The sequence below is a fragment of the Neomonachus schauinslandi genome, chromosome 16 (genome assembly GCF_002201575.2).
Source record: "Neomonachus schauinslandi chromosome 16, ASM220157v2, whole genome shotgun sequence".
In the NCBI taxonomy this organism is placed as follows: Eukaryota; Metazoa; Chordata; class Mammalia; order Carnivora; family Phocidae; genus Neomonachus; species Neomonachus schauinslandi.
The window spans coordinates 55278027-55297057 of record NC_058418.1 but is presented as its reverse complement, the minus strand read 5'-3'; the positions used below and the strand labels follow the sequence as shown (position 1 = coordinate 55297057).

The window sequence follows — 19031 nt, the reverse complement described above, 5'->3', positions numbered from 1 at the left end:
GACCTTTCCCACTCCAGACTTGTGAATACAGCTTCCCCATGCTTTTCTTCTGCAACTTTTGTGGTTTCCTTTACTCACATTTAAATCTTTGGTGCTTTTAGATTTATCCTGATCAATGGTGTGAGGTAGGAATCCATCCTTGTTTTTCTTTCCGAAGGCCACTAGTACCATCACCTTTATCAAGGAGTAAGATAGGAACTGCTTTGGGCTACTTCAAACTGGAATTTGTTTTTGTCTTTTTATTTACAGCAACAGCGGCTCCTATTTTTCTCAAAATGTTGTCCTATCCACTCACCCATTTACCCACACACTGATTGATTCAACTTGTTTGCCACTGAGAATTTTATTAACTGGACATCATCCCTGACTTTTTGGATTTCTATTTAGGATTTATCTTAATTACTTAATAACCAACAACAATGACCTTTTATTGAATATCTAATATATTTATTTTTATGTATGTTTCCATTAAAACACAGACAAACCCATAATGTTAGTACTATTATTATCCCATTTGAGGAAGGTAGTCTCAGAGTGTGTGAGGCTTGCCCAGGGGCCCACAGTTAGAAAATGGCAGCACTGGATGTAATTCAAAAGCCTGGTTTCCAGGATCCGACCTTTTTACCTGCCTCGACACTGTAACTGGTCTTTGTGGAATGGCAGGATGAGGAATGAATGAGTGAGTCAGTGAGGGAGTGAGGAAGACAGAATGAGTCAGCTCTTGCACTCAGGAACCCAAAGGGGGAGATTAGACGTGAATGCAAATAACCAGAATACAAAGTAAACAGTGATCCCACCAGCATTTTGGAAGCAATCCACTTTCTATCCCCTCCTATTTAAATGCTTAATTCTTTCCAATTTCTCCCCACCTAGGAACCAAAGAGCCAAACACTGGGGTGGGAGCAGACTCCTTTGGCTTGCTGCATTAAGTCACCCACTTGGAGGCTCCCTTTGGAGGCTCCGCAGCCCTGCAGCCTGGGTGGTGGGGGGAGGGAGGAGGAGGAATAAGAGGAGGGGGAGGCAGGGAGTGGGAGGGAAGAGGAAGGGAAGAAAGGAGGGGGGAAGGAAGGAGGGGGGAAGGAAGGAGGGGGAAGGAAGGAGGGGGGAAGGAAGGAGCGGGGAAGGAAGGAGAGGGGAAGGGAGGAGGGGAGGAACAGAACTTGAGGAGGAGGGAACAGGGAGGAAGGAGAAGGGGTTGGTGTTGGGGATAATGGGGAGAGGAAAAGACGAAGAGAGAAGGGGAAGAAAGGAAGGGAGAGGAGGTAAAAGAGGAGGCAGAGGGGTTAGGGAAGTGGGAGGAGCAAGGAGGGGGAGGGGAGGAGAGGTCTACGGAAGGAATAAAGAGGGGGAGACACAAGTAAGGGGAGGGGGAGGAGGGAGAGGGAGTAGAGAAGGGTGAGGGAAAGGAGAAAGAGGGGTTGGGGAGGAGGAAATGCGGGGAGTAAGAAGGGGAAGTGGGAGACCGGGAAGGGGGTTGGGAGGAGCACAAAGCCCCTCCTCCAGCCCCCGCCACGGAGTTGCGCAACCCGCCCGGACTGGGATTGGTCGCAGGCCAGTCAAGACGCCCCGCCCCCGCGGCCAGGCAGCCAATGGCCAGAGGGGGGCGTGGCGGAGCCGCCTGGGTCCCGGCGCGCGCTCGGTGCGCACTCGGAGCCTCCGCCGCGCTCGCAGCTCGCCGCTCGCGCCCCGCGTCGCTGTCGCCGCCGCCGCTGCCGCCCGTCCTCCGCGCGTCCCCGCCGCGCTCCGATCCCTGCGGCCGGCCCGGGGGGCGCTTGGTCGCTCGGGGCAGAGTGTTCCCGCTGCGGCCCTGCGGCCATGGCCACCAAGATCGACAAGGAGGCTTGCCGGACGGCGTACAACCTGGTGCGCGACGACGGCTCGGCAGTCATCTGGTGAGGAACTTTCCATTGCTCTCCAAGCCCCGCTCCCCGAGCTCGCGAGGGGCCTGGTGCACTGAGCCGTCTTCCAGACGGGACGGATTAAGGGTCATCCCGAGCTGTCTCCCGCAGCCTTAACTCAGGACAGCGTGGAAGGCCAGCGCTGGCTTCCCCCTAGCCAGAGCATCTTTTACGTTGCCCTGCTGGAAGCTCGGCGCCGTGCAGCTACTACCGTCGCTCATGTGTGTGTGTGTTTTTCTTCTCCCAATCCAAAGGGTGACTTTTAAGTATGACGGCTCCACCATCGTCCCCGGCGAGCAGGGAGCGGAATATCAGGACTTCATCCAAGAGTGCACAGGTAGGGAAGCGCGCCTTCTGGGCGAATTCCTGATCTTTTGGGCAACTGTCAACGCGGGGGCGGGGGGGGGGGGGGGAGCTGCAGAGGCCAAACTGGGAGGCGCCTGGCCACCCCGGGTGCCTCTGGCGCTGGAGGAACCAGATTTGAGGTTTTTAAAGCCTCATAAAGCCCACTCCCCTCTGGACATCCAGAGCCACAGAGGTGGCCGCCTGGCTCGTTGCTCCCCGCAGTACCCGGTCCAGAAGAGAGAGCTCCTTTGCCCATGCGGGTCCCTGGTTTTTCAAGGGTCAACTCAGTGTGGTTCCAACCTCGCGTTTCGCTCTCCGCACCATCCCCTTTCATTGGTCGGTGAGCCAAAATAAAAACACAATCCTGGAGCTTATTGCCGGAGAAAGAAACTGTCAGCTATATCTTCCCTTCTCCCAGGCTCATTGTCAGTGTGCTGGTGACATGCGTGTGCTTTATTTGTAGAATATAGAGCAAGATATGACAGAGTACACTCCCTATGATGCCATTTGCATGAAACTGTGGAAAAGGCAAAGCGAATCTGTGGAGTGAAGAGTCAGAATAGTGGTCACATTTCGGAGTAGATAGCCACTGACTGGCGTGGGAGGCACACAGAAGCTCTGGGGTGTTGGAGATGTCTCATATTTCCATCTGGGAGGTGGGTACACAGGTGTGTACGTAGGTAAGAAATCATCAAGCAAAATATTGACGATTTGTAAACTTCTTGCCCTTCCCTGGGGTGTTTAAACCATTGCAAGAAAGGAACGCATGGTGTATGGAACCACAGACCCCTCAGTAGTGGCAAAAGGCTCAGCCTCCTTGGTAATAGGACCCTTCGGAGCGGAGAGTGGAGAATGAGCTCTTTCCGGGTCTCTGGTCCTTGGCTTTGAAACAGAGGTGCAGACAGAGGCAGTGCAGCTTGGAGGTTAGGCAGGAACCCTGAGCTAGCAAGTTGGGCTTGAATCATTTGCGTGGCCACTCCCTAGCTGTGTGGTTTGGGTAAGTTATTTAACCTCTCAGGCCTTGGTTTCCTTACCTGTAATCTTGGAAGGCTGTTGTGAGGATCCGTGAGTGGAGAATGCTCAGGACAGCGCCTATACAAAACTATATGGTCATTTGTGAAATAAAGAACAAGTACGAAATTGTGCCATGGATCACGTGACGGGTCCTTTCCTTAACTGTTTCCTTAACCAAGTGATGGTTTGCATTTAGTCTAAATTGAAAGAATATTTATGAAGTGTCTGCTCTGGGCTGGGTGGTACGAAGGTTTTGTTTTGTTTTTTAATGTTCTTCCAATTCAAATGTCTTCCTGAGAGCTTCCTCTAAATCATCAGTCGTTGCTTTTGTAAAGGGTTGGTTTAAAATACCAGATGTGTAAAGTACTGTAACAACTCACGTTTAATAAGGCATCTAGGGCCTCTTGTGGAGAGTCAGTGGGTCAGGATTTGAACTCAGCCGCCTGACTCAGGAGCCCTGTCTCTCTACCACCTCTACACTTCCTCCCCGATGGTGGTGGTGAATGCTTTTGCAAGTAGACTAAGTGCAAACTCTTGGCTTTCCCCCAATTTGGTGCACATCTAGGAGATTCAGCAGTATTTTTTGCCTTGTCGGATCTGAAGCTTTGTCTCACAGGCCAGCTTCCCTCCTCGCTGACCTCAAGAACAGAAAACTAGCAGTTTCTTTCCTCCTGCTGACCATCCATCACCCCCCCCCCATCAGACTGGGTTTTGCTCCTGAAGCTATTGTTCTCCCCCACCAAGTAGGAGAAGGTGACCCAGAGATGAAAGAGCATCCTGTCAATAGAATAGATTTTGAACAGATGCTCTGGGCCATTGGGCAAAGCTGGAAAGGCTTGGTGCAGTCAGAGAACACTTCCTTCCTCCCTTGGGCTTTGCAGGGGGTGGGGAGGGGGGTGTTACCCTGACCCTTCCCCCAACCAGCAGGGAGGCAGGGCTGGGAGTGCCTTGCCAGGGACTAAAAATGCTTCCCCTGCTGCTTGTTGATCTTATGAATGGGCTGTGGGATCTGAAGGCTCCGTCTGCTTTGGCTGGAAATCTGCCTGTCTTCCCCGGCCATCTGTTGGACAAATATATAGGCGAGTTAGAGTGGCCGTGTCTGCTCTGGTTCGTCTTGGAAAAACGCGTTCCTTCCCCCAGCCGTGTCCTCATAACCCATGACAGAGGACTCAGAACGCAGACTAGTAACTTTATCCATGCAAGTCGCTGCACTCGACGTGCCTTGTCTCCATGACTAAGATTGTCCCCCTTCCACAGATGAATACAGCAAGACCCGGAGAAGTTAAGTGACTTGCCTGCAATCACAGTTAGGACTTGGCAGAGCTGGGACTCGAACCCAGGCAGACTGGCTCAAAGGCCCATAGTCTTGGCCTCATCTCTCTAAGGAAGTGGGTTTAGATTTTTTTTTTTTTGTAAGTTTTAAGTATTGAGGTAATCTCTATACTCCATGTGGGGCTCAAACTCTTGACCCTGGGATCAAGCGTTGCTCGCACTTCTGACCGAGCCAGCCAGGCGCCCCGGAAGTGGTTTACGGTCTCACTTCCCAGCCGTGAGGCTTCTTCAGTATGGTAGGTTCTGGTCAGGCCCCTTGAAATTGTTTGTTTGCAGGTTACAGGAGACATGCTTGCCCACTTTTGTGAGGCAGAGAGGGCTCTCTGGGGCCCTAAATCCCAAGCAGGTGTCCCAACAAGCCCAAAGGGCCCATGCGATGAGGACAGGCTCCCCTTCTGGCCCAGCCTTCCTGTTTCCAAACCTCTAACAAGGTGCTCGGAGGACTTGGAAGCCAGAACCAGCACCTGGTCTCTCCCTCCGTCTGCACCTGGGGGTCGGGGGTGGGCAGGGAGTTTCCTTCTGGGCTTTCTCTCCTCCCTGACAGCCCCTCTTCCGGCATTCTCTCTGACGCACCCTTCTTTCCCACGCCTGTGCCCTGCCTGTTCCGCTTCTCATCTCTCCTCGTCCCCGGGCCTGGCCTCTCCTTGTCCACTGCAGCTGTTTTCTGGAAAGGTCGCTCGTCTTTGTGTTTCTGCTGGCAGGGTTTGGAGCTCCCTGCGCTCTGCACAGGCTCCCCTGGCCCTGGACGCCCCTGGCCCCCTCCTTCGGCACTAGCCGTCCATCAGCGTCTGCGCTCTTGGCTTCTTGGCCCGCACCTCAGTCCCCTGAGAGCTTGCAGGTGCAGAGAGAGAAACCTCACACAGATGAGCTTAGGCCAAACGTCAGTCTGTAGCTTCCATTCTTAGGAAGCCCCGGGGAAGTACTTCCTGCAGGTAAGGCTGCCCAAACTCAGAACCCCCTCCCTGCTCCATCCCCCAGCTCTGCGTGTCTCCTTTATTACTCTTCTTGGGGACAGGAGGGCCTGTTCTCCCGGAGTGGTGATATGGATGGCCACCAGCCGGCCGGGCTTCGAGGCCTTGGGCAGAGCCGTCCCTGTGGGGAGAGGGACACCCTCGGCCAGTGACTTCAGTGGAAGCTCCCAGACTGACGCACACTCCTTGCCCTGGCTGGGTTCATGTGCCCATCCTGGACCAGTCAGTGGGACTCTGGCTGGCTAGGCCTGAGTCAGTGCCCACCCCTGGAGTAGGGGAGGGGCAGCCCCACCCAAACCAGGAGACCAAGTCTCAGGGAGGGTGGCTTCTTAAGGGAAGAGTGGCAGTGTGTGTGTCGGGAGGCAGGCTGTTTCCAGAAGGGGGGCAAACCAAACACAGGTCCATTGCTCCTCACCTCCTGGCCCTTATTGCAACAATCTCTTAGCCCTGATCTTTCTTGTCTTATCCATTCTAGTCCCATTGCTGGAGTAATTCTTCCTAAAGCCCGTCTCTACCCAAGTGACTCTGCTGCTCCTTAACCTTCTCTGGCTCCCTTCTGCCCATGGAATTTGGCACAGGCTCTCTGCTTGAAGGTCCAGTCAGTTTGTCCTCACCCACCTCTCCTGCCCACACCTTTCTTTGTGTACCTGCAGCCCGATACCTTCGGACCTTTGATTTTGGAAGGTCCCTCCAGGCAGAATTCCTCTTCCCCATCTCTGCCCCCAACAAAGCCAGTGTGATGTCTTCTTTATTTCAAAAGCCCAGAGTTAGAAAGGCTCTTGAGTTACATCCCAACTGTGTCCCTTGCTTGCTGTGTAACCTTGGGCAAGGACATCCCTTTCTCTGTGCCTCAGTGTTCTAGTCTGTAAAATGGGGATCCTGGCAGTGCTTACCTCTGACAGTGACTGGGAATGTGAGCTGAAATAACACATTTAAAACGGGAGCATAGGCCCCTGGTGCACGTGGCTGTGGTTACTGTTACTTTTTATTATTTTTGCTCTTGTAGCTTTTAGGATGATGCTGTGCTTTCTGTGCATGCCCCAGCTCAGTGCTCAGTAGGCACACAGCTCCTGATTAGCCCTAGTAGGCGCTCAACCCCAGGCTGGCAAGCAGTAGACATTCGGCCCCATGTGGGCGTGGGTTAGACCTTTGGCCTGGGTCTGCATGCAGTAGGTGCTCGGTACAAAGCACCTACTGTCCGGTGGTTAAAGGTTTAGGCTGCGTTGGATGGCCTGGGTTCCAAGTCTGGTCAGTCGTGTGACTTGGGGTAGGTGAGTGACCCACCTGCTCATCCTTTGCTATAACGTGGTCATTAGGAGGATTAAGGAAGCAGTTCCACAGTGGTGAGGATATAGTAAGTGCTCCTTAAGTGTTAGTTACAGTGATTGTCCTCTTGTTGGTGGAATTTAATTGATGTGGAAGTGGACTGTGTTGGTCTGAGAGCACCAGAAAGGTGGGAGGGTAAAGAGATGATGGGGAGGAAACGGGCATGGAGCTGCATCCGAGGGCCAGTGGTACCCCCGACAGAGCCTTCGGGAGCCAGGAGGAGCCAGGAGGAGCCAGGAGGAGCCGTTTGCCAGGCTGCCCGTGATCTCTCGGATTGCGGCCGAAAGGGCTCACAGATCATGTATATGTGACCAGCAGTGGCTTGCGCTGTCTCTGAAATCACTGTTTTGTTTTTGCACCTTACAAATAACACGTGTTCCTAGTAGAATATTGAAAAAGTACGACTAAGTGAAAAGAAGAGAAGAGAAACTAGGAAACTGGTTTCTGAAACTAGTTCAGATAACAGTTTTACCACTCAGAAATGGGTTCATTAATTCATTTGCTCAGTTTTTCATTCATCCTCCTTCCCTCCCTCGTTCCCTCTTTCCTCTCATGTATATGAGTGGCTCCTCTGCAGGGTACTTTTCTAAGCACTGAGGGTAAATAGAGAAACAGAGAAAGTCCCTGTCCTCAGGGAGCTGATGTTTTATTGTCATTGCTGGGCCTTTCCAATGGCTACATAATGTTCTCTCATATGAATGTAACATTGTTTAGTCAATTCTTTGTTGATGGACCTCAAAGTTCTCTGTTGCAAGCAGTTTTATTTTGGAACGAATCCAAGCACCTGGGAATGAATCCAGTTTTCTGTTGGTATATATTGCAGAGTCGATCGGTTATGAGCATCCCTGGTCGAGCCAGGGTGTCTTGCCTTGACTTGGAGCCTTGACGCGCTGTGTGACCTTGAGCAAGTCTCCCAGATTTTGTTTCCTCCTCTGTAAGATGGGGATAATGATGGCGTGTCACGCACAGCGTTGTTGTGAGGATAAGTTGACACGATATGTATAAAGCTCGTGGGGCAGCTTCTGGTATAGAGTCAGTGCTCAAAACTATGGTCATTGTTAACAGAGTGCCTTCTTGAGGTGTTGCCCATCAGTGGGTAGGTTGAAATAAACTGGTTACCAAAAATCTGCATTCATGGAGGGCAGTGTCAGCATGAAGCTTGATGGGGATAGATGCCCTGGTATGTTGGCTAGATGATGCTCTGGGTGCGGATGATATTCCCATGATGCTTTCTCGAGCCTGGGGTCTTCCACTCAAAATATCACTCACAGAGAAAAATGGGGTTTGATATTTTTGTCTGTCCAACATCCCATCCTTGGGGTGGAGGTGGGGGGCTTTTCCTATTTCATTATAATCCTGCTCAGCCAATGTAGTTCCAAGGAAGTTGACTTGACTCTGCAAGGCCTAAGGGAAGGCATGTGACCCAGGCCTGGCCAATCAGAGTAAGCCATGCCTTCTGTTGACTGATTGGCTCGGGGTTGGGCCCTTGTGACTCAAGTCAAGCCAATCAGCTCCATCCCTGATACTTTGTTTTTGTTTTTTAAGATTTTATTTATTTATTTGACAGAGAGATAGAGAGCACAAGTAGGCAGAGTGGCAGGCAGAGGGAGAGGGAGAAGCAGGCTCTCTGCCAAGCAGGGACCCTGATGCGGGGCTCAATCCCAAGACTCTGGGATCATGACCTGAGCCGAAGGCAGATGCTTAACGGAATGAGCCACCCAGGCGCCCCGATCCCTGACACTTGGGACAGAGTTGCCTGGAGAACCCTTTTTCTCTGGGATTAAGACCTGTGAGCATAAGGAAGGCCTGGAGCTTGCAGGACCCATGTACCATGTGGAGAGAGGACCTGTGTGAGGACTCAGGAACAGAGCCAGAGATGGGGAGTGGGGCCCGGATGGTATGGCTTAACCTCTCGGGTCCAGCCATGCCTAGAGCTCTCTCCTGAGGCCATTTGCTTTTAGGAGCCAGTTAAAATTTCTTTTTCTCAGGCCAGTTTGAGTAGGTTCTTTATCATTTCCATCTAAAATGGAAATGGCCCGCAGACCCCCAAGGTAGATGGCTGGGACAGGCTAAGGGAGGGGTATCCAGGTTGGGCAAGGAGTTCAAAAGCTCTCATAAGAGAATTGGCTCAGGAATCTGGACATATTTAACTTGGGGAGGTGCCTGAGGAGACATGACTGTTGTCTTCTGCGATTAAGAGGCTGCCATGTGAGAAGTGTGCATTTCTTCAGTGTTCCTGTGCCCCCCCCAATCCCATGTGCTAGAATAAGACCAGACAGTAGAAGTTTCAGGGATAGATTTTGGGTCCGCTTGAGAAAGAACTGTTTTCAAGTTAGAATGAGCTCAGTGAAGGTAGTGAGACCCTCATCATGGGAAGTATGTTAGGAGAGGCTGCCCGACCCTGTGGCATAGATGTTTAAGAAAGGGTTTGGGGGCACCTGGGTGGCTCAGTCGTTAAGCGTCTGCCTTCGGCTCAGGTCATGATCCCAGGGTCCTGGGTTCGAGCCCCGCATCGGGCTCCCTGCTCGGCCAGGAGCCTGCTTCTCCCTCTCCCACTCCCCCTGCTTGTGTTCCCTCTCTAGTTGTCTCTCTCTCTCTCTGTCAATAAATAAAATAAAATCTTTAAAAAAAAAAAAAAAAAAGAAAGGGTTTGAAAGGGACCATCCTTGACCATGCACTCTCCTCCTCTCTCACAGCTTCCTTCTCTGGTCTGTTCTACTCCCGGGAAGAGAAACAAGGTATTAGTGTAGGCGGGGGCAGGGCCCCTGGGGGATGAGGTCAGCCCTACCAGGGACTGAGAGTAGCAATAGGATGGTCCCTAAGGAAAATGGAGGTGTGTTTACTGTTAAAATACGATTTGGGGCGCCTGGGTGGCTCATTTGGTTGAGTGGCCGACTCTTGATTTCAGCTCAGGTCATGATCTCAGGGTCCTGGGATTGAGACCTGTTTCGGGCTCCCTGCTCTGCAGGGACTCTGCTTGAGGATTTTCTCCCTCTCCCTCTGCCCCTCATACCCGTCTTGTGCCCATGTGTGCTCTATCTCCTTCAAAAAATAAATACATCTTAAAAAAAAAAAAGAAAGAAAATATGATTTATTTTAACACTTGTTCAAGAATAGTAAGGCAGACTTTATTCAGGGGCACTGTGTGACAGGTGTAGGGACCAATACAGTGGAGGTTTGCAATAGGGGAGAGAGGTCAGTCTCAATTCTGAATACATACAAGAAAAAGTACAAATTTATTGTCAAGGAGCCAGGGAGCAAGGTGGAGGTTGGTGGATGGGGAGTTACCGAGAGGAAACTTCAGGGCTGAGGGGGGGATTCTGGCTGAACTGACCTAACAGGATTCTTGCTGCCGGTGGGTCTGGTGATCACACATCACCTGGTAGGTGATGGAGGATGAGGAACCTGATGAGATATAAGGGATGATCAGACATGGAGGATGGGGGATCTGGTTGAACTGACTTAGCGGGATTCTTGCTGAGATTGGGTAATGCACAGATGAACACAGAAGTCCAAAAGTTGAGACCTAGTTGAAAAAGAGCTCAGAAGACCAGATTCAAATTTGGTCAAGGGCAGACTCTTTGCCGTCACCAAAAGAACAGGGATGGGATGCAAATTGAGAAGTCCACTTGTCTGTGGCTCCTGCATGTGGGGCCATACGATACAGTACAGTTGGAGGTCGGTTTCTCATGCTGTTCTGCCCGTGGGTTTTCTTCACCCTAGCGGCCCACACACATAGAAATTTCAGAAATTTGAGAGAGAAGGTGAGGAGAGATATTGTCTAGTAGAGTCGAAGGGAATATGAGGTCAAAGGAAGCTTGAAATCTGTGACCGTGCTTTGAACTTTGTAAAGTCCTAAGCAGTCTATCAGTCTGTGCATTCAACACACATTGATAGAGCATCTCTTTTGTTCCAGGGACAATGCTGGGTTATGATTTTTAAGTGGCACCCTAAGGCTACTGAGCCATTACCTTCATAGTTTTCTGCAATAGTCAGTGTCTCCTTGCCTTCTTTTCCCACACATCTGTTGCTGGGAGGTTTCGAGCCACATTGCATTGTTTCTGTGTCATAAGATGCGTGGGCTTTGTGATAGCTCGTTTGGATTTGCTCCTGGGTGATATTGGGGCTTGCTTTTGAATTTGGGGTCTTCTCCTTCCCTAGGGAAGGCTGTTACACGTCCATCTTCCTGATCAGTAGGGTGTCCCTTATTCAGAAAGCATGTTCACTTCATTGAATTCAATTGAGTTTTTTTTTTTTAATTTATTCATGACAGTCAGAGAGAGAGAGAGAGAGAGAGGCAGAGGCAGAGGGAGAGGCAGGCTCCCCGCCCAGCAGGGAGCCTGACGCGGGATTCGATCCCAGAACCCTAGGATCATGACCTGAGCCGAAGGCAGATGCTTAACCATCTGAGCCACCCAGGCGCCATCAATTGAGTTTTTGCTCCATGCAAATCCTTGGGAGTTACTGCAAACTTTTTGGAAGTATTGCTTGGGGATCGAATCCAGGTGTTCCATACCCCCTCATCTCCCCTCGCTTTTTCACCTTGTTACATTCTGGTGCCCCCCCCAACACCTAGAGCATGGAAACCTGCCCACCCCCCCACCCCCCGCCTGCATAGGTCTTTGGTAATCCGGTTACCAAAATTAGTGGTCATTTCTTTGTCTTTATTCCACTTTATGTCCCCCCAGCATTTGTCGGTGAGCACAACTTACTGAAAACACACTTTCCCCTCCCTGTGGTTCCCCTGCAAACTCAATACTTCTCCTTTTACACCCCTCATCTCTCTTGTTCTCACTTCCTACTGCTGCTTCTCCTTTCCCTTCCTGCCCTCTAAGTGTGGGTGTTTCCCATGGCTCCACCGTTGATCATGGCTTTTCCTTCTCCGGGAGATGTGGTGAGCACCTACTGTGTGCCAAGCCTATAGCCCAGGCCAGAGGCAGCTTTCTAAACCTCACATCAGGTGGCATCAACTGTTCTCCCTTTGGAACATTTGGTGGGTTTTGCCCATAAGGTCCAAATGCTTAGCGATGACACGGAGTGCCCCTTATGAGCCCTCCAGTGCACGTCCCCAACACGCAGGGTTCTGACCTCATGGATGCCCAGATGCCCATGTAGGCACTTTGCATGTAATATTAGCACAGCTCACGTCTCTTATCTTTGACGGATGTGTATGAAAGGAGTAAGGAGGAGTTATCCCATTTTACTGATGAGGAATCTGACCGTTTCCTTGGAGAGTCAAAAGTTGCTTGCTCAAGATGGCGTAATAAGTGGACAAACTGGGCTTTGACCCCAGATCTGTGTCCAAGCCCCCCAGCTTTCCCCCTGCCCTGCCCTCCCCCTTCCCTGTGGCTTGTGGGCAGTCCTCCCTGTTCCTGCACTGTCCTCATCTGTTTTGCCTTCCTGGAGGACTTCTATACATCCTTCAAGGCCCAGTGTAAGTGTCCCCTCCGTTCAGATGCCCTCCTTGCCTTTGTGATGCTCACCACATTGTGCGGCGGTTCTGTGTGTCTGTTTCTTCAGTTCCATGGCGAGGCCCTGGAGAGAGGGACTCTGGCTCTGGTGGTGGCCTCCTTGGTGGTGAACCCCCCCACCCATCGTGGTTAGCCAGCCCCAATCCCTTTTTCTCCAGGGGTGTGTTGCTCTCTTATGTGGGCCCATGAGGGGCTACCGTGCTTAGCACTTCCTCGAGTCACGTCTGTCGTCTGACTCTCCTGCTGGAGTCTGAGCTCCTTGGCCACAGTCCTGGTCTGTCGGGTTCTGGGCCGTACCTTCAGCATCTGGAACAGCACCTGACATTCTCCCCAGATGCTGGGTGAATAGATGAATGGATGACCGTCCCCTGAGAGGTTTGAGAGCTGAGCTCACCCCTGGAAGGCATGCCATCCCCTGCCGACGGAGCAGCCCAGTGACCCATACAGACGTCTGCAGGTGCTAAGGCTTCCTGGCAGCTGCCTCTGCCCGAGCTGGCTTCTGGCCAGGGTTTCCTGCCCCAGGGCCCCTGCAGGGCTGCATTCCTCGCCCACCTAACTTTATGGGTTTGGCTTTTCAGATTCAGCTCCTTGGCCTCAGCAGGGGCAGGTCCCCAGAGGCCTGTGTCTGACCTGATGGACAGGCAGGGCTATTCCCTCAGCATTTTATCAGTGCATTTTGAAATCAACTTGCCTTCCATCCTGATTTGGTTCTGGACTTAGTTTATGGTCACCTATCTCATTTTTCCTGTGCCTTCTGTAACAGATTCCCACAAACTTAGTGGCTTGAGATGATGTAATTTTATCATCTCACAGTCCCGGAGGCCAGAAGTCCAAAATCTGTCTCACAGGGCTAAAGTCAAGGTGTCAGTGGGGCCGTGTTCTTTCTGGAGGCTCCGGGGGAGAATCCATTTTCTGGCCTTCTCCAGCTTCTAGAGGCACCTGTGGCCCTTGGCTCATGGCCCCTCTTCCACCTTCAAGGCCACCGAGAGTGGGTCGGGTCCTCTCATGATGCCATCTCTCTGGTTCTGATTCTCCTGTCCCCCTCTTCCTGATATGAGGATGCTTGTGATTACTGCAGGCCCACCTGGATCACCTAGGGTGATCTCCCCACATCCAGATCCTTAACAATCACATCCGCAAAGGCCCTTTTGCCCTATCAGCTCACACCGTCACAGGTTCTAGAGATTAGGACGCGGACATCTTCGGGGGCCGCTGTTTTACCAGCCACCGTGATCTAATGATTTCATTTAATCTACACTGTGGCCCAGTTTGATAGGCCCTGTTGTAATTTCTGCTCCATAGATGGGACAACGGAGGCTCAGAGACGTGCAGACACTGGCCCAGGGTTGCACAGAGGCCCAGCTCTGCTCCTGTCTTAGTGCCTGCCTCCCTGGCCACCACTCCCGATGCCCGGCTGCTTCCCTACACTTGCCACTGAAATTCTTTTAAGACAAGGAGGGAAGGGGTGCCTGGGTGGCTCAGTCGGTTCAGCATCCGACTCGATTTCAGCTCAGGTCATGATCTCAGGGTCCTGGGATGGAACCCGGCACTGGGTTCCCAGCTCAGCAGGGAGTCTGCTTCTCCCTCTCCCTCTGCCCCACCCCCCTCTAAAATAAATACATAAATCTTAAAAAAAAAAAAACTAGGAGGGAAGACCACAGGCAAGCTCTTTTCTTTCCCCACCCCCAGCTTTATCGAGAAATAACTGACATACATCACTATCCGTGTGAGGCGTACAGCATGATGGTTTGATTTATATGTACCACGAAATGATTGCCACGGTAGGTTTCCCACGCATCCATCATCTGATGTAGATACAATAAAGAGAAAGAAAAGAAATTTCTCCTTGTGATGAGGACCCTTAGGATCCACGCTCATAAATAGCTTTCCACGAGCTCTTTTCTTGAATGCTAAGGGACAGACCTGAGGCCCGTGTCTCTGGCTGGTGGCACATTTGTGGGAATACGCAGCTCGGAGGTAATTTTTCTGCCTTCCTTGAAGTGGCAAACCTGGGGTGGCCTCTGAGGAGCAGCTCTGTGATTCAAATGCCTCTATCCTTCCCAGGGTAAAATTCTGACTTGACGACTTTTGTCTGAAAGGATGTGCCTGGGAGGTCATCTGATCTGACCCGGAAGTAGTTTCATCCCTTTTTGGGCTATAGTTCTACCCTGACTATAGACTGGAGTGTATTATTCACGGTTGGCAAGTAAAGGAAGGTGCCGCCTCAGGCAGGCCAGGGTCCCCTCTGGGTCACGCTGGGCTTGTGGGGAGGAGTGAGCAGAGCCGGGCTCCGGGCAGCCCCCATGTGAGCCCTCTGCCCAAAAGAGGTGGGCCTGTGTTCACCCCCACGAGCCACGCAGCCCTGGAAGGGATGCCACTTGCCCTGTTTTCAATTTAGCGAAACCCACTGGCATGTGTCCAACTCTGAGAAAGTAGCTTACTCTCTTCTTCGACGACTTGTCATTACTCACCCACTCAACAAATATACGTCGAGGACCTGCTAAGTGTGGCCACTCTGGGTGCTGGGGAAATTGAGGGATCTAAATCACAGGGCTAGCATTTGTTTGGGGAGTGCAGGGGCAGATAATAGACAGGCTGGCAAATTGGACCACTCAGAATGGAACGAGTGCCATAAAGAAAATAAAACGAAGCCACAGCCTGGAGACAGACCACAGTGGGGCCTGAAGAGGAGGGGAGACTGAGGCAAGACCTGAATGAGAAGGAGGTGGACTCTCAGGTATCTGGGTGAGGAGTGGGCCCAGCAAAAGGGAAGGCCCTCAAATCATACATTATCTGATCATAGCCTCATGTCCAGAATATATAAAGAGCTCTTATAACTCAACAAGAACAAGATAAACAACCCAATTAAAAAATGGACAAGGGATCTGAACAGATATTTCCCCCAAGAAGACCTACAGATGGCTAATAAATGAAAAGACGCTCACCATCATTAGTTATTAGGGAGATGCACATCAAACCATTATGAGATATCACTTCCCACGCACTAGGAGGCCGTGGTGAGGGTGTAGAGAATCGGAACCCTCATGCGCTGCTGGTGGGGAAGGAAAATGGTGGCAACACTGTGAAGGACAGTTTGGCAGTTCCTAAAAAGTTTAAGCCTAGCAAGTCCACTCCTTAGTATTTACCCAAGAGAAATGAAAAGACACGGCCCCACGAAAACCTGTATATGAACGTTCCCAGCAACATTATTGGAAACCACCCAAACGACCATCATCTGATGAAGGACAGACAAGGTGTGTCTCTCCATATGGTGGACTATTATTCAGCCATAAAAGGGATGGAGTACCTTTTGAGATATGAATTACCATGCTATTACCTGGACGAACCTTGGAGACGTTATGCCAAGACCCAAGAGGCTCATATTGTAAGAGTCCATGTGTTCGAAGTTTCCAGAACAAGTAAGCCCGTGGAGATAGAAAGCAGATGAGTGGTTGCCAGGGTGGGGACAGGGCAGGAAGAGTGACCACTAGTGGGCATGAAATCTCTTTTTGGGGATGATGAAATGTTTTGGGATTAGACCTTGTGATCATATTAAAAACCAGTGAACCGTACACTTAAACGGTGTGTACCTTTTTATGGTATGTAAATGATATCTCAGTCTTTACAATGTGTAGAAGAAAGGGGGTGAGCGGGAGGAGAGAAATCCAGCAGGGCTGTGGCAGCAAGCCTGTAGGGAGGTGAGGCCCAGGGCGGGCAGGGTCCGGAGCGTGGCGGGCCTTGTGAGTTACGGTGACAACTCTGGGTTTTACTTGAGCATTTTATTCCTATGGCTTCAGTTCTACAACCTTCTAGCATTTAGCCTTGGCCCTTTTTGTGGCGAACTCCCTGGTCAGTATGTTTAGCTCTGTTTCAGACCTGTTCTGTCTGTTTCAGACCTGCCCGTCCCCTTGGCGACCCTCCACCCCAAGAGCCCCTCAGATGCACTCAGCACTGCGGGCCCCTCCACCTGCCATGTGCATTTGACCTCCTGGGTTTCCAATCTCCTTGCCACTTCCATTCGCTCCGTGATAGTTGACCTTCTGTCATCACTGTCTAGCATTTTTTACTGCCAGCTCTGTGCCGGGCCCCCTTCTGAGGGCTTTAGCTATCAATTCTGATGAGGATTGATATCCAGAGACACAGTGCCCATGGCTGGGTCCTCATCTCCCCTGATCCGGGACCCGGCACCGGGCTGGTGCCGACGATCTGTTTGTTTCATTGCCTGAAACCCTGGCGTCGGAAATGAGCGCTTAAAGAAAAGAGGAGGTTCTGTCTTGGATATTCAGAAGGGGTAATAAATAAGTGAGTGACTAAAAGTAAAACGAGTCACCTGTAAGTGTCCTGGCAGACTTGAAGGCTGGTATGTTAACAGCCGTGGGGATAAAATCCATTCGTGAGTTCTGTCCCCACCACCCAGGGGCTCCGAGGCAGCGATGGGAAATCCACGCCCCAGCCCAGAGAACTGGGGATCAGTGGGGGAGGCCACTGGGCCACGGTCACTCCACGGAAAGAGGCGGAGCCGGCATGCTAGCCTGGGTGTCCTTGCCCCCCCAGGCTGGTGAGGTTTAGCGCTTGCTTTGCTCGCCTGTGGCAGCATCCTTGGTGACATGAACATGAGAGGTAGAGAAGACCCCATGTTATGCGTCTCTCGATAATTCTAGTAACATCATGCTGGTCTGCTTTCCCCTCGTGCTTTTATTTAAAGGGCACATTTGTCCAGACCAGTCAGTCAGCTGCTATCCGTCTGTCCACATCAGATCATTTCTGCTTGTCTGTTCACTCCTGCTCCCTGGGGGCGGAAGCCCCGCTTTTAAAATCCAAGAAGGGGATTGGTTTTATTTTTCTAAAATGGCATCTCCGCTGAACTGAATGCAGCCGACAACGGGGGACTGGAGAGCTTTCTAGCGGCCATAGAAGAGGGGCCAGGGGCTCTTCGCGTACTCAGGGCATCTTTACTGAGCATGCACAGTGTGACTGGCACTGTCCTGGGCATTTGATAGAGTAGGGGACAAGACTCCTGCCCTCCTGCAGTGTAGGGATGAGCCAACTATAGGAGCCCTCAGGAGAGCCATCCTGAGCCCTTAAATGCTGATTTTACATGCAGTAATAAGCCAGTTATATGCTCCTCTCGCCTGTGGCAAGTCAGAGATAGAAGAAGAAGTAGAGGAAGGCGTTTGGACTTGCCCCCAGAAGCTGTTGCTCTTGCCTGTGGAGTTCTGTCAGAATCTCTCCCCTGAGTTGTTAACATGAGCCCTTTTGTCCTTATCTTGTTAGCTGGATGAACTCTAGGTTGTCCTTCAAGACCCAGATCAAACATCACCTCCTCTGTGAAGCCTGCCTTGATTACCACTCCCCAGGCAGAATGAGTTTCCTTCTTTCTTTGATGTTCCCATTCGCCCTGTGACAACTTGTTGCTAGGGCACTGACTCCATCGTGTAATTACACTTTGTTTTTGTTTGCCAGGCTAGACTGGGTATCCTTTGAGGGTATGGACTGTGTCTTATTCAGCAAAGTGCCCACATCACAGGTTGTTATTGTCTGTCAAGTGACAGACTGATGGCCGGGGAGGACCCTGCAGCAACATGAATGCAGAGCCGAGCACAACAGAGGAGTTTTGCGCTGGGACAGACACTCCAGTGTCCCCAGGGTGTCCCGCTGCAGGTGCCGGAGACATGGGCTCCGTCTGGGGGAACTGGTTATGGCCTCTGTTCTCTAAGCCAGAAGGTAGAGCCCGGTGTAACACGCTGACTTCCATTTAAGGAAGTAAAAGTAACCATCAAAAAAAAAAAAAAAAAATCTGGTGCCTTGTCATTGGGGGAGAGCCTTCAGCTACCCAGATAATTTGGGTATCCGGATCAGTTCAGTCCCGGAGGGTCCTACCGAAGTAATCATCTTGCTTTTCCTCTGGCTATCTTGTACTCCATTTTCTCGTGTTCTCCGGCAAAGTAGGAAGCTGGGTCATTTCGCATTTAATGAAAATGCAGTGAGTAAGGAATCACTGGAGAAGTCTCCCGCTTCGAGGAACGGGGTCACCAACATCCACCTGCACACGCAGCGTGGCCAAGGATGCGGAGACCGTGTGCTCATCCACGTGCGCACACGCAGTATAGAGCTCGTAAACAAATCAAATCTCCACGCTCTCTGAGCAGCGAACACAGCGGGGTTGTATTCCTAGGATAATGGGCTTTCTTTATTTTTTTTTTCTTGTGCTTCGTGTTTTCTAAACATTTTTTGAGTGGGACAGGAGGGGTTTTTTTGTTGTTTGTTTTACCAATCAGGGCAAACAATAAAAATCACCTTGAAAAAGAAAGAGTGAGTGATTGGGGCTTTTCAGGAATGATAGGTCTCCCCCCTTCGAGGGAGGAACTGGGTCCTGTCACCCTCAGGCCTCAGTCCTCTCCCTGGGGCACCCAACAAACCCTCTGTCCTCAGAGTCCCAGGGAGAACGCTTTCGACTTCCCAGGCCCTGGTCTGTGACTGCCTGCCCACCCCCCGCCGCCCACCCTGTGAGCAGCCCGCTGGGAGGGAGAGCTGATGCGGCTCTTGTCCACGGTCTGCTCATCCCCTCGCCCTGGGCAGCAGGATGTTAGAATTCTTTCCCATTTCCTCTCGTCCTCGCTCCAGGGAGCTCGCCTGGTGGAAGCTGACAGCTCAGCTTTTTGGTGTGTGGGTTG

At 51.5% G+C, this 19031-nt stretch overlaps 1 protein-coding gene across 1 annotated transcript in view; it reads left to right on the top strand.

The window, feature by feature from the left end:
• The first annotated feature begins 1674 nt into the window (after positions 1–1674).
• Positions 1675–19031, top strand: part of COTL1 (coactosin like F-actin binding protein 1) — a 40322-nt gene continuing 22965 nt past the window's right edge. Inside the window, exons 1-2 of the mRNA XM_021702542.2 lie at positions 1675–1892; positions 2153–2235. Coding sequence (XP_021558217.1) covers positions 1816–1892; positions 2153–2235 — 160 coding nt within the window. The 5' untranslated portion in view covers positions 1675–1815. The remainder of the gene's footprint in view (positions 1893–2152; positions 2236–19031) is intronic.